Genomic DNA, 12751 nt, shown 5'->3' with positions numbered 1-12751 from the left:
CAATCTCAATAAACACTTGACGCTTGCTGTCAACTAGGTAGGTAATTAAGGACATTTGTTGTGACAATAATAGGATCTGTTGTTGTCAAATATGTTTCCTCATATGTTATAATATTTTTGTTGAAAATCTGTAATAGTGTGCCTCAATGCCAGTAAAATAATCAGCCTTGGTATTTAATGTATATTTCCTGCCAGTTTATCGCAGGCAAACTAAATTGTGGTCAGTTTTACTTATTATACTGTGCCTTGACTGGCTATATAGTTCAAAAGCAAAATTGTTGGCTATGTGGAAAAATATAATTCACAATGCAAAACCCTGGCCCTGCAGTTATCTCTCTCTGAAAAAAAAAATCTTATAGCCTATAGCCTACTCTTTTCGGTTTAGGCTATGGGACTATGGGATTTTTTTTTATACTTTATACTATTCTATTCCCTATACTTAACCAACATAACATATATATATATATATATATATATATATATATATATATATATATATATATATATATATATATATATATATATATATATATATATATATATATATATAGTTTTAAGGACATTTTAATATTTAAGCATTTTGATTTATTGGCTGCACATTGGGCTCAAGAATACCGCACAAACTTGTGGGTAAAAAAATTATAATTTAAGCTTATTATAAATTAGCTTATATATATTTATTTATTAGTTAAAACCGATGCGATTCTCCCCAGCTATTCTTTTTAGGCTTACAGGACCTTGTCACAGCAATGAACGGAATAACTGGCTTTATCAACAACCTGCTAATAATAATAATAATAATAATAATAATAATAATAATAAATATTATTATTATTATGATAATATTTGATTACCTGACACTATGAGCAAAACCTCAAAATACGTGTTATTATGTCCCAGTTTGCATAGCTGTTCCTGGCAGTTATAAAATTAAATAAATCGTACACGATGAGCCGCAATTTTCTGTTAATTTCTGTCTCACATACAAACTTTCATTTCATATATGAAAGACAATTGCAGCACACCTCGAGTGCATGCATTTATTTATTTTTATAACTGCCAGGAACCATTTTGAGGTTGTGCCTATAGGCAGTTAGTCAAATATTACCATAATGACAATAAGTAATTATTAGGCTATTAATACAGCCAGTTATTCCGTTCATGGCTGTGACAACGTCCTGAAAGCCTGAAAAAATAGCTGGCGAGAATCACATTGGTTTTACACTGAATAAATTAATAAGCTAATTTATAATAAGCTTAAATTATAATTTTTTTCATTAGCCACACTTTATTATGTGTGTGTGGTATTTATGACCCAGATCTGTAGCTAATGAAACAAAATGCTTAAACATTAAAATGTAAGGTTTAGAAAATTAAAGTATAGAAAACAAAAAATTCCCAGGGAGAGACAGTACTGTAACTGCAGACCAGAGTTTCCTTGCATTGTGAATTATATTTTTCCACACTATTGGCTTTGCAGTGCAACAGGTAACAATTTTTCTTTTGAAATAGATAGCCAGTCGAAGCACAGTGCATCCCAGTATTATGGAGATATTATTAGCTTATAATAATAATTGTCAGGAATCCTTCTGGACTGTCAGATTTATTCACTGCACCTGCACAGCCCCAATCACCAGAATACTAAATCACCTTCACCTGTTGCTCATCACCCTGCTCGCACTACATAAGCCTGGAACATTCACTCATTCTCTGTCTGATCTATTTGTTAGTACCCAGACTCGGTTCTCTTTGACTTGATAGCTTCTGCCTGCCTGCCTGCCTGCCTGCCTGCCTGCCTGCCTGCCTGCCTGCCCGCCCGCCCACCAGTTTGCCTGTCATCCCGTCTGTTATTTCGTGCTGTGAATCCTGTACTGTGTTTACCTCTACCGGCATCATCTTGTTTTCAGTTACCACCCAAAGTTAAGTTCTGTTTGTTTTGCTTTCTTTTACGTTGGTGTTGATGATATTTCTGTTCTAAACAACCTCAACATTGTTTAAAGTATCATTAAATATGCATTCTTTGTTAATCTGCCTTTGTCTTCTCTCTGATCCATAAAAAAACCTAATGTGCTTTTTTTTTTTTTTTTTTTTTTTTTCCCAACAAGCACCATTTTTCATTCTGCAGGCTGTTCGCTCAGGCAGATGGTCAAATATTTGTAACCTAGCCGATAATAAATAAAAAGCAGAGTTATTCTTCAATTAGGTGCTCTATTAGGCACAATCTTAAGAGTATCTTGTAGTGTGCTGTGCCGCAGTTTTCATATCTTTTAGTGTGCGTATGTTTAAGATTTGTGATAATGAAATAACAGAAGATTCGCCTCGTGTGCGCTGCAACCAGATTTTATTATCGGTTAGGATTTTAAAACTCCTGCAGCAAGTGAGGAGAAAATGAAAGCACTATAATCTTTAAAATAATGAGAAATTAAAAATGTAGCAGACATATGACAGTGGTTTGAGACGCAACAATTACAGTAGATTATTAATCAAACCCTTTTCCACACAACAAAAGAAATAATTTCTTGGAAAATTATCTTTTTGAAACATTTGATATAATTTATATCTTAATTGTAATGTGTGGGTGTTTTTTTTTTTTTGTGTGTGTGTCTTATCTACACAATAAACAAGAGAGAATACCATCTGAAGTGCACAAGTCTGCTATATGCTTCAGCGCCAAAACACTATTTGTTAAATTCTATGTGCAATATTTACTGTTTTAGAGAAGCCTGATTTGTACTGTTTTGATTATTAATGACATTATCATTCATTGCGCAAGTCTCTTTGAATGAGCCAGGCTTTACAAGCTATTTGCAGCACTGACCTTGTTCCCAGATTACTTCGGAAGAACAAACTTGGTTGGATGATAGAACTCAGAAACTCATTGTGAGAACGGAGATGCTCTGTGCATGCCTGTGCAATGTGTTATTTATTTAATTTGAGAGTCTACATGCTGAATTGTGCCAGTCTGTCAAGATAAAATTACTAACAACATCTTAATATTTTAAAGAAAGTAAAAAAAAAAAAAAAATATATATATATATGCGCACACACACACTATAAGACTTATGACTCCAGAATAATTATTTTTGTTGTATAGGACACTGTGACATAGATAATACTGTGAATTTCCTTTTGTTTGTTAAAGATAATGTGGGAAATATTATTTTAAATTAACTTCATTTTGTATTGACTTAACCCACTAAAATGCAAAGTTACTTGTCAAGTAAATTACCATGGAACATTAATTTAAGTTTAGGTTATTTCATTAGCTTGTTTATGAAAACTGCATGCTGGAAAAAATGACATTTTCAGTTAAAGATTTAATAACTCTCTAAAAAAACTTTGTTTTATTAGATTAATCCTCTTTAGAGAATTAAGTTCCACATTTAGATGGTGGTTTGTCGCCACTTATTGTCATGTCATTTCTACAGATTTATTCAGTCATAATTTTGAGTTATTAAAACATTATTTCGACTTTTTATCTTGTAATTTTGATTTAGTATCATAATTTAGTTTTTTCCTAAGGCAGAAAGGAGCTTTGTTATTACATAGTTTTATCGAAACTTGTCAATTATTTATTGTCAATTGTTTGCACACAAGAATATTTTGTCTTGGTGATTGGAGCTTCCAGTACAGAGACAAAAGTACATAGTCCAAAGTTCTGTAAACAATAAATGTATATTACAAGCATAAATTTATAACACAAAATTATAAAGAAACTGTATTTTTTATAAAATGTTTGTTCTACAATATGTGCATTATTTGCAGAAATAAACCTCACCAAGATAGGTTACTCAGCATTAAATCATTTATGTGTTAAGTAATTATTGACCTGTTACATGTATGAGAATGCACAATCTGCCGCCACTTCATCTGACAAAACTTCAATTACTCTCTGGTTTGGATCAGCCACCAAATCAGACATAAGACTGCAGCGGACTGTCCGGACAGCAGAGAGGATTATTGCTGTGCACCTGCCCAACCTTCAGATCTCTACACATCTTAATCTCTATAGATCTTTATTATTAGATCAGTTGTTAACTGTTTATTTTTATGGTCATACATATACACAACCCTTACTGTTTATGATTTTTGTAACCAAAATGTTTTATTGTTTATTTTATATCCACTTATGTCATTCTGTGTTCTTGTGTTAATTTGTATGTATCCTGTGCTCCTGAAAAAAAACAACAACCACAAAACGTTTCTTGTGTTTGCCCACACTTGTCAAATAAAGCTCATACTGATTTCACTGGACATGTTTTTCAAGAAATCTCAGCAGCTGAATGACAAGAATTAAAATGTCCCTGGCCATCAAACATAACATTGCAGAAGATGTCTGGCCTTTCATAATACAAAATATCTACTACAGATCATTGACTGCAAAACATTTATTGTGATTTAAGTGAAATGACATTATACATTTTAAAATGAGCAGGTTGGAGAATTTATTAAATGATAATGGTTTAAAAATGACATTAGTTTGAAAAAAACGTGTTAACACGTAAATTGCGTGTTAACACGTAAATCACGTGTTAACACGTACCTACGTGTTAACGCGTAATTGCGTGTTAACGCGTAAATTACGTGTTAACACGTAATAACGTGTAAACGCGTTTGTTGCAGACGTTTTGGCCCTAATGGCCTTCCATATTATGTGTCTCTCAAGTTGTCCCGGGAAGCGATACCACCAAAATGGCGCAGGTGTGACGTCACACACAACAAACGCACGTGACTGACAAAGACCGATTGGTAGTTCAATACTGAACTAATTTACAAAATAAATAAAAACTGTTAATACCAGCTTATCCGAGCATAAGGCTACAAAATGCCATCAAGATATGGTCTCACCATTTGATGCATGCTGTGAAAAAATAATGTAAAATGTTTCCTTAGTATCTAAATAAAAAATGATTATCCTAGAACTTTATAAATTAGAATTACAATGATTTGTAATTGTGTTGCCTCGGTTTTGTATGTAAAGTATGGTAAAATAGCTACTAACTTACCTTGACATTTAAGAAATAGGCAAGTGATTATTATGTATTATATTTATTTAATAAATTATTGTATATTGTGTGCATAATATTCTTCAAATGACATTCTTTGAAACATTTATCAGTGGCCTATGTTTTTTTCAGATAACAGATAAAACAGCGTGCAACAGATTCATACTCTTATTTACGTTTGTCTCACGTACTGTTCCAATTGGTCATTGAAAATGTACCGTCATAAATCTACGTCATCATTTCCGCTTCCGTGTATTGAACGGTATGATTTTAGTAGGTTTTTATGCGCGGTTTGTTTCCTTCCAGAGCCTTTTTGAAATTCTCGGAAAACAAAAATGAATACGGAATTTCCTGTTTGAAAACAAAGAGTACAAGGCTGTATGTATTTCATCTGCTGTGAGTACAGTTTCTCTTGCTGTACCAACTGCCTGACAGCAAGGACATGTTTACGATGGCTGTACGGTCTGTTACATCAGTGTGACTCAGGCTTTGTGCACTGGCTTGTGTGATTGATGTGATTGCTCGGATGGGGTTAGAAATGGAAGATCGTTGCTGGGTCTCAAAGCTACATCACCTTGACTGATGACGATCGCTGGCATTTCTTGATCGTTCTCGATTGATCTCAATTTTGCACGACGAATAGATTTATGGTTATGGAGGAAAATACTGAAGAGCCGAGGGAGGAGTGGACTTTGCTCTTTTGGACCACGTTTGCTGTTCTGGTTCCAGTGCTTATTACGCTTTGGTGCAGCTTCCAGCGTCCTAAACGCAAAATTCAGCTGAAAGATCTGTTCCGAAAAAGCAAACACGGCTGGCACTACACGGACCTGTTCAACAAGCCCACCTACTGCTGCGTGTGCTGTCAGCCCATCCTGCAAGGGGCTTTTTGTGACTGCTGTGGTATATGTTCGGATGAGCAGTGCATACAGAGAGCAGATCGCATTCTGTCATGTAAGGAGATCATGACACAGAACCAGACAGATGGAAAGTTTTGCCACCAGTGGGTCAAAGGAAATGTGCCCCTCGCCAGCTACTGTGGCGTGTGCAAACAGCAATGCGGGACTCAACCTAAACTCTGCGACTATAGGTATTTAGTATAGACGAATCCTTATCATCATCATTCTTTGTTTCTTCTTCCTCTTCTTCTTCTTCTTCTTCTTCTTCTTCTTCTTCTTCTTCTTCTTGTTATTATTATTATTATTATTATTCTTTACAACGATAACTTAACTCCCTCTCTAAATATAAAAACAGTTTCACACAGTTTTAACAGTGGCTGCATCGAAAATCATCTCTTAAAACCGATTTAAGACAGACTTTTAAGACCGCATAATGTTTTAGTTATGTGCACAAAAATAGGGTAACACTTTACTGGAAGGGTTGTTCATGAGACTGTCATTAAACATTTCTAATTGTGATATAACACATGATGAATATGAGTGAGATTTTATGCATGCTTATGACATCTGTTATTAAGTGTCATTCGCTTGGTTTTGTCATTTTAAATGCAAAGGTGACATTGTTTGAGATGTCTTTGTCATGACAACTTGACATTACCAAGACAGCATCAATTGTCATAAATCAGTCATAAACCAGATCATAATGATGTCATCATCATTGTGTCATGAATTTTATAACAGCTTCATTATTTTTCTTTAACTCAACTACAGTGGTACAAAATAAATTTGTCATTAAATCCTAATGATGCTGTTATAAAATAATTTGACAATAATAAGTTAATAAGAATTTTTAATGCCAAATTAATTTTGTTCCATTGAAAAAGTGATCAGGAAAATATTCATGACAATAATAATGGCTCATAATGATCATGTTTTGACAGATTTAAGACGAGCTATGTTGACTTGGTAATGTCAAGTTGTCAGGACGAAGACAGATGCTTTTAATTCTGTCAGGTTTTCATAACAAAGACATTTCAAACACTTTCATTATTGCATTTAAAATTACACACCTGAGCGAATGCCACTTAACAACGTTATAAGCATCCATAAAATCTCTTCCATATTTATAACATATGTCATGTAATGATTATAATGGATTCATGACAGTCTTATGAGGACCCCTGTAACAGTAAAGTGTTACTCTAAAGGACACTTTGGTGATAACTGAGGAAATGATTGCTTTCTATAGTACTATCTTCTCACTAGAAATGACATCAAAAATGGCAAAAAAGTTGGTCAAAAGCATACAGTATATTTACACTTAAAATTACACCCAAGCAGTCTTACGAAGATTTCTCAGGAGACAGGAAGTGTCATTCGAAGACGACCTTTATTTTTCTGTTTACTTTTGGGATTTATCCAGACAAAACAAGAACTTATTTAAAATTATTTGAAAGCAAGTTGTTATATTTCATCATGATTTATAAAGATTGTATTATCTATAAATTGGAGTTACTATGAGGTTACACACAAATAATTTGGGTTTAACAAAGTATCCATTTCAGTGTATAATGGCTTCACATTTGCTGTTTTTGTTTGGGAACAGGTGTGTATGGTGTCAAACTACAATGCATGATGACTGCCTTTCCAGTCTGACTGATGATTTGTGTGATCTTGGAGAGTTCCACTCTGTCATCATACCTCCATGTTATCTCTATCAAGTCAACAAGCTACGCCGAAGACACCCTGATGAGTACAGCAAGGTGAGGATACATCTCTAAGACATTATAACAGATCAGATTTTTTACCTGTTCAGAAGTTTGACTTTGACACAAAGCCTGGTTTGTCAGATTTCTGATCATTGTGGATGAGGAGTCATAAATTGAGAACGTCTATGTTATGTGTGTAGCTTTCATTCCCTGATATTTACGTCAATACTGACTAGGAATTCACTTAGAAGAAGGACTTTTCATTTTCAGTAAGCCAGCTCAAGATGAAAATAATTCATTCATTAATTGCTATTATTATAATTAATGACAATAGTAATAATACTAATATGCTACTATAATAATCACATAAAATATTAACATTAATTGTTGCAGTGTGTTTTTCAGCACAGGATGTGTAGCTGTGTTATTTTGACCCAAAATATTTGATTTATTTTAATAGAGGACAAACATATAATTTTTTGTGATATTTTAGTCATCTGAATCGTTTTACTTTTAGTCTAGTTTTAGTCAAATCTCATATGATTTTAGACAACTAAATTTACTAATTTAACGACTAAAACGTCTCTGGATCTGTTTATACCTGGAGAATTCATGAATTTTTTCTGATCAGACAGCTATCTGATTTGTAAAAACTATTTCACTTAGCCTATGTTTGGCCACATAAATCTGTCTCTGAAAAACACATCAGATTCACAGTAGTTATGTAATCAGTATTATTATTAGGCTATTATTAATATTATTTTACTGTAAGCTTATTATATATGTTACAACTGGCTCAAAATTGTAACATAAGAGAGAAAATGCCGACCAAGTAAATTGAAAAAAGAAATGATTTATTAGCCAAAAGGCATAATTAACAAAAGTATTTAAAGCAACCAAAGTCAGTATAAATGGAAGTCAGTAGTGAAAAGCGTGTGCATAGTAGTTAACTGAGCTCATCATCCAAAACAAACTAAAATAATCAAAATGGCAGGCAGGAATACCCGTCTAATCAAGCTCTCTTCTCATGTGAAATGTTGGACTCTTTATTGACCTTATTCTTTAATGCGGAAGTGCGCTCGTTTTTGCGATTGTTTTAAAACTTCCGATTCAGTTGCCAAAGGGAGAAATGACTAGGAATAATAAACGGCAGAAAACGGTCAAACTACTTGATCTACAAACAAGTGTTTGCATTACAATACAGACAAAGTAGAATAATATAATAAGAAAATATCAGTTTGCAACACCAGAGCTGTTTTTAACGTTTAAAAATGAATGGAAGTGAATGAGACCGGAAGTTTCGTGCCAAAATGATACATATGGCTGCGCCCACTCATACGCTGAGATTAAGGTTAATAGGCACCACATAATGGGTCTCAGGTGAGATAACCCACCCACAAATCAGCAACCATGCAGTCTCTGAAAATCACAATAAAGAACCAAAACGAACAGGTCCCACACAGGACTTAACATATATTATAACCAATTTCCTATTGGAGGCTTTTAACATTACAAAACCAAGCACTGCCTTTCTAAACGACTGAAACTTCTTCATTTTATTAATCTATTAACTTTTTATTCTATTATTTTCCCTCTCACAGAGAGGCTCCCACAGGTGCAAAATCCATCTGTTGTTTAATGTTGCCATTTGATATAAATTTATAATGACTGAGGGAAAAAAAACATCCCAAACTCATCTGTGGCGTTGCATGTTTTTGCGGCTTTCATATAACAATGTAATAAAGCCAGTTTAATAAAGCCCGGAATATGCACTAAGATGTTGTTTATTTATTTACATTTTAGTCAAACATTGGAAAAAAAAAATACAAATTATTCTGTATAATTAATATTATTTATATGTTACTGAACTATAATTTATATAATACTGCTTCACTGAATTGGTTTTGTAAAGCTGGGTAGGTTACTCATGAAACTAAAACACAGTAGGCTAGATATCACAGCAATGATATCACCATTAAATGAGTGCATGATCATGAAATTGAAAGTAAAGCAATGTTGTGGCAGGTCAATAAAATAAAATAAAAATCAATAAAAATGTATAATTTCAATATTAGCTACAGTATAGTCTAACGACTTTGTGGCAAGAGCAGGCTAGTTATGGTGGACGGCTGTCTGCTTTTTCTGATAAAAAAGACTTCAGAATAACCTATTAGGCTATCTTTATCTTGTTTTTGTTATCTAAAAAACAAAGCATCACAGCACAAACAAATTACAATATTTAAAATATCATGTGTGGTTGCTGGTGATGTCATAATCTTTAATTCAACGTGCAATATTTTAATAATAGAAGCAGCACAAATTAAACTGTACTAGGTACAATCCAGCATAAATAAAAAAAAACACACAAGCAAGACTTTTTTTGGTTAATATTGAGAAGCTGGGGGCCAGAGAGACCTTTGAATGACCTATAAATACTATTTAATCATAAAAAAATAAACAAAACCAGCACAAAAACAATTGGAGCAGTCGGTGCCAATAGCCTAGTGGATAGTGCGTCGACACATAGCACTAAAGTGCTCGTGGCAACCCTAGTTCGATTCCCGGCTGGAGGTCCTTTACCGATCGTTCCCCTATCTCTGCTCCCCACACTTTCCTGTCTCTATTCTCCACTGTTCTATCTATAAAGGTTAAAACCCCTAAAAAATAATAGTAACAAAACAAAAAAAAAAAAAACAATTGGAGCACAAACGAAAATATAATTTTTTTTACGCAAATATATTTGAAGTTCATTTTAATGGCACACACCAGCACAAATCGATCACAAATGAATTACTCCACTTTTGTGCGATTTAGAAGAACCGGGGTGGAAAGTGATATCACAGCTTTCAAAATATTGTGTTATATCTAAACTAGGAAAATAGATACAGCATTTGTTTTAATGGCACAAACCTGTACAAATCGAGCACAAACGAACTGTGCTGATTTGGAGCAATTTGAGCATCATGGGGTGGAAAGTGATATCACAGTCAAAAAAAAATGCTTAATATCTCAGACACAAAACAAACGTTTGTTTTAACGGCACAAATCAGCACAAATGTTGCACAAACCAATGACATAGTTTTATTTATTTTTATGGGTGCCAACTTCACGGTGGTCTGTCTAGCATATGGTTCTAAAAGTCTTATTGGGTTTTTGCTCATATTTTTGTTTGTGCATGAATGGTAAACAGTAGTTACCTTGTGAGAATAATGTATGAAGTTATGAAAAATATTTATAGATTTGAATCCTGTTGTTTTTGCAGCATCTTTTGTGTGATCACAGCATCAAAATAATGTAATTCTACCTACATTTTTTGTTTAGTTTTATTTGTTTTATTTATTTCATTTTGTGCAAAACCAACAAAAGAATTTATTTAAAATGAAGGTATTTCCACATTAAACAAATTTAAGTAATTTTATATGCATAAACCTTTAACTAGTTATAGTTTTAAGTAATTAACAAACTAGAGTGAATATTTTGAAAACTTTGATGAAAAAACATACAAAAAACAAAACAAAGGCAATTAAAAAACTAAAACATCACTCAGGTCCTAAAAGGGGTGGGACAAAATATCGATATGCCGATATATTGTGACATTTCCGGCCACGATATGTTATTGATACTCTGGCACCAAGTATCGATATTTATCTAAATGTTCAAAAGATCTGAATTAATTAATCAGACTTGTACAGACTGCAGCAGTTTACTGCTTTGGCTGCAGTACACCCACTGTGCTTCCTGTAATGGTGGATTAACAATCAACATAATTTAAACCACTGACAGATTTGCCATTGGAATGGTGAAAATCTCAGCAATACGGATACCTTCTTTTGTCCCCCATTCGGTGCTGTGAGATTTCATACAGGAATATGTACTCAAACTAAAATAAATATTAGATAAAGATATCAATAGGACATGAACATATAATTTGAAGGGCATTGCCTTGAATTATCCATTGCAGACCTTGAGAGGTTTCTTGTAGATGATATTCAAAACATTTTGGCTGAAAATATTAGGGAAATGCAAATAAATACTTTTTTAATTTGATGACTAAATAAGTAATGTTCTCCACTGCTGGAGACATTATACGTGCTCAGAGGAGTCTGTGCTCACCTCTCTGAGCATTCTGATTAGTCACTGTTCTTGAAGAAAAAGTACTAATCTAATGGGAATGCATGAATAAAAAAAACCAGGGCTAAGCATAAAATACATAAAATAAGTTGGCCATGTTGTAATATGTGTCTTAAATTGACTGAAAACTGGAAATCGCTTTTTAAAGTTTTTTTAAAATGGAAATTCTGCTGCTATGAGTAATTTAGAGATGTGCTCTTTTCCATCACTGCTCTTTGCAGCATTTTAAGCTTGTTTGACAGCTGTGTGCTTGTTTTACATTATTGCAATTCTATAAAACATGTGCTGTTAGTAAAATGGTGGCGGAATGGTGGTTCAGTGGTTAGCACTGTCACCTCACAGCAAGACAAGGAAGAATCAAGAAGCAAATACATAAGAAAAATTATTGAAATGTATAAAAACAATGTTCCTCAAAGAAAGATGGGAAGACATTTGGATATTTCACCTTCAACAGTGCATAACATAATTAAAAACTTCAATAAATTTGAAGGAATTTCAGTGCGTAAATTACAAGGGCACAAGCCTAAGCTGAACTAAGCTGAAGATGTGTTGCAAGAACCAAAATTGGAATACGTGTTTATTTTAAAACAAACAAGAAAATATATAAAAATCACAAGGAACACATTAAATAATTTTTGTTGTATTGTCTGCGATGAATCAAAGTAAATTTATAAATGAGTTCTTTCTATTTTTTACTTGTGTTTTCCATACTGTCCCAACTTTTTCTGTTTTGGAGTTGTAAGTAAACACATAATTTGTTTGTATGTACTAGCTTGCTGCAGTCTGTGGGAGTGGCTGGACTCCAGTATTGGTCTTGGCAAACACAAGAAGTGGCAACAACATGGGGGAAATTCTGCTGGGAGAATTTCGAACCCTTCTGAACCCTGTGCAGGTATCAGTCTATTCTGTGTTCATATTCACAAGCTGTTTTGTTCTGTCACTGTTTATTGAATAATATATCCCATTTCTGCTATTATTCCCAGGCTACATGTAATGATTTAAGAGGATG

The 12751-nt window shown here is 33.5% G+C and overlaps 1 protein-coding gene across 1 annotated transcript in view; it reads left to right on the top strand.

Annotated features, from left to right (window-relative positions):
* The first annotated feature begins 5262 nt into the window (after positions 1-5262).
* dgke (diacylglycerol kinase, epsilon) overlaps positions 5263-12751 on the top strand; it is a 20596-nt gene continuing 13107 nt past the window's right edge. Inside the window, exons 1-3 of the mRNA XM_056459866.1 lie at positions 5263-6093; positions 7509-7665; positions 12515-12634. Of these exons, the coding sequence (XP_056315841.1) occupies positions 5654-6093; positions 7509-7665; positions 12515-12634 (717 nt within the window). The 5' untranslated portion in view covers positions 5263-5653. The remainder of the gene's footprint in view (positions 6094-7508; positions 7666-12514; positions 12635-12751) is intronic.

Source organism: Danio aesculapii, chromosome 6, assembly GCF_903798145.1.
Source record: "Danio aesculapii chromosome 6, fDanAes4.1, whole genome shotgun sequence".
Classification (NCBI taxonomy): Eukaryota; Metazoa; Chordata; class Actinopteri; order Cypriniformes; family Danionidae; genus Danio; species Danio aesculapii.
The sequence above is the reverse complement of the archived record's forward strand: the minus strand, read 5'-3'. Positions and strand labels throughout refer to the sequence as shown.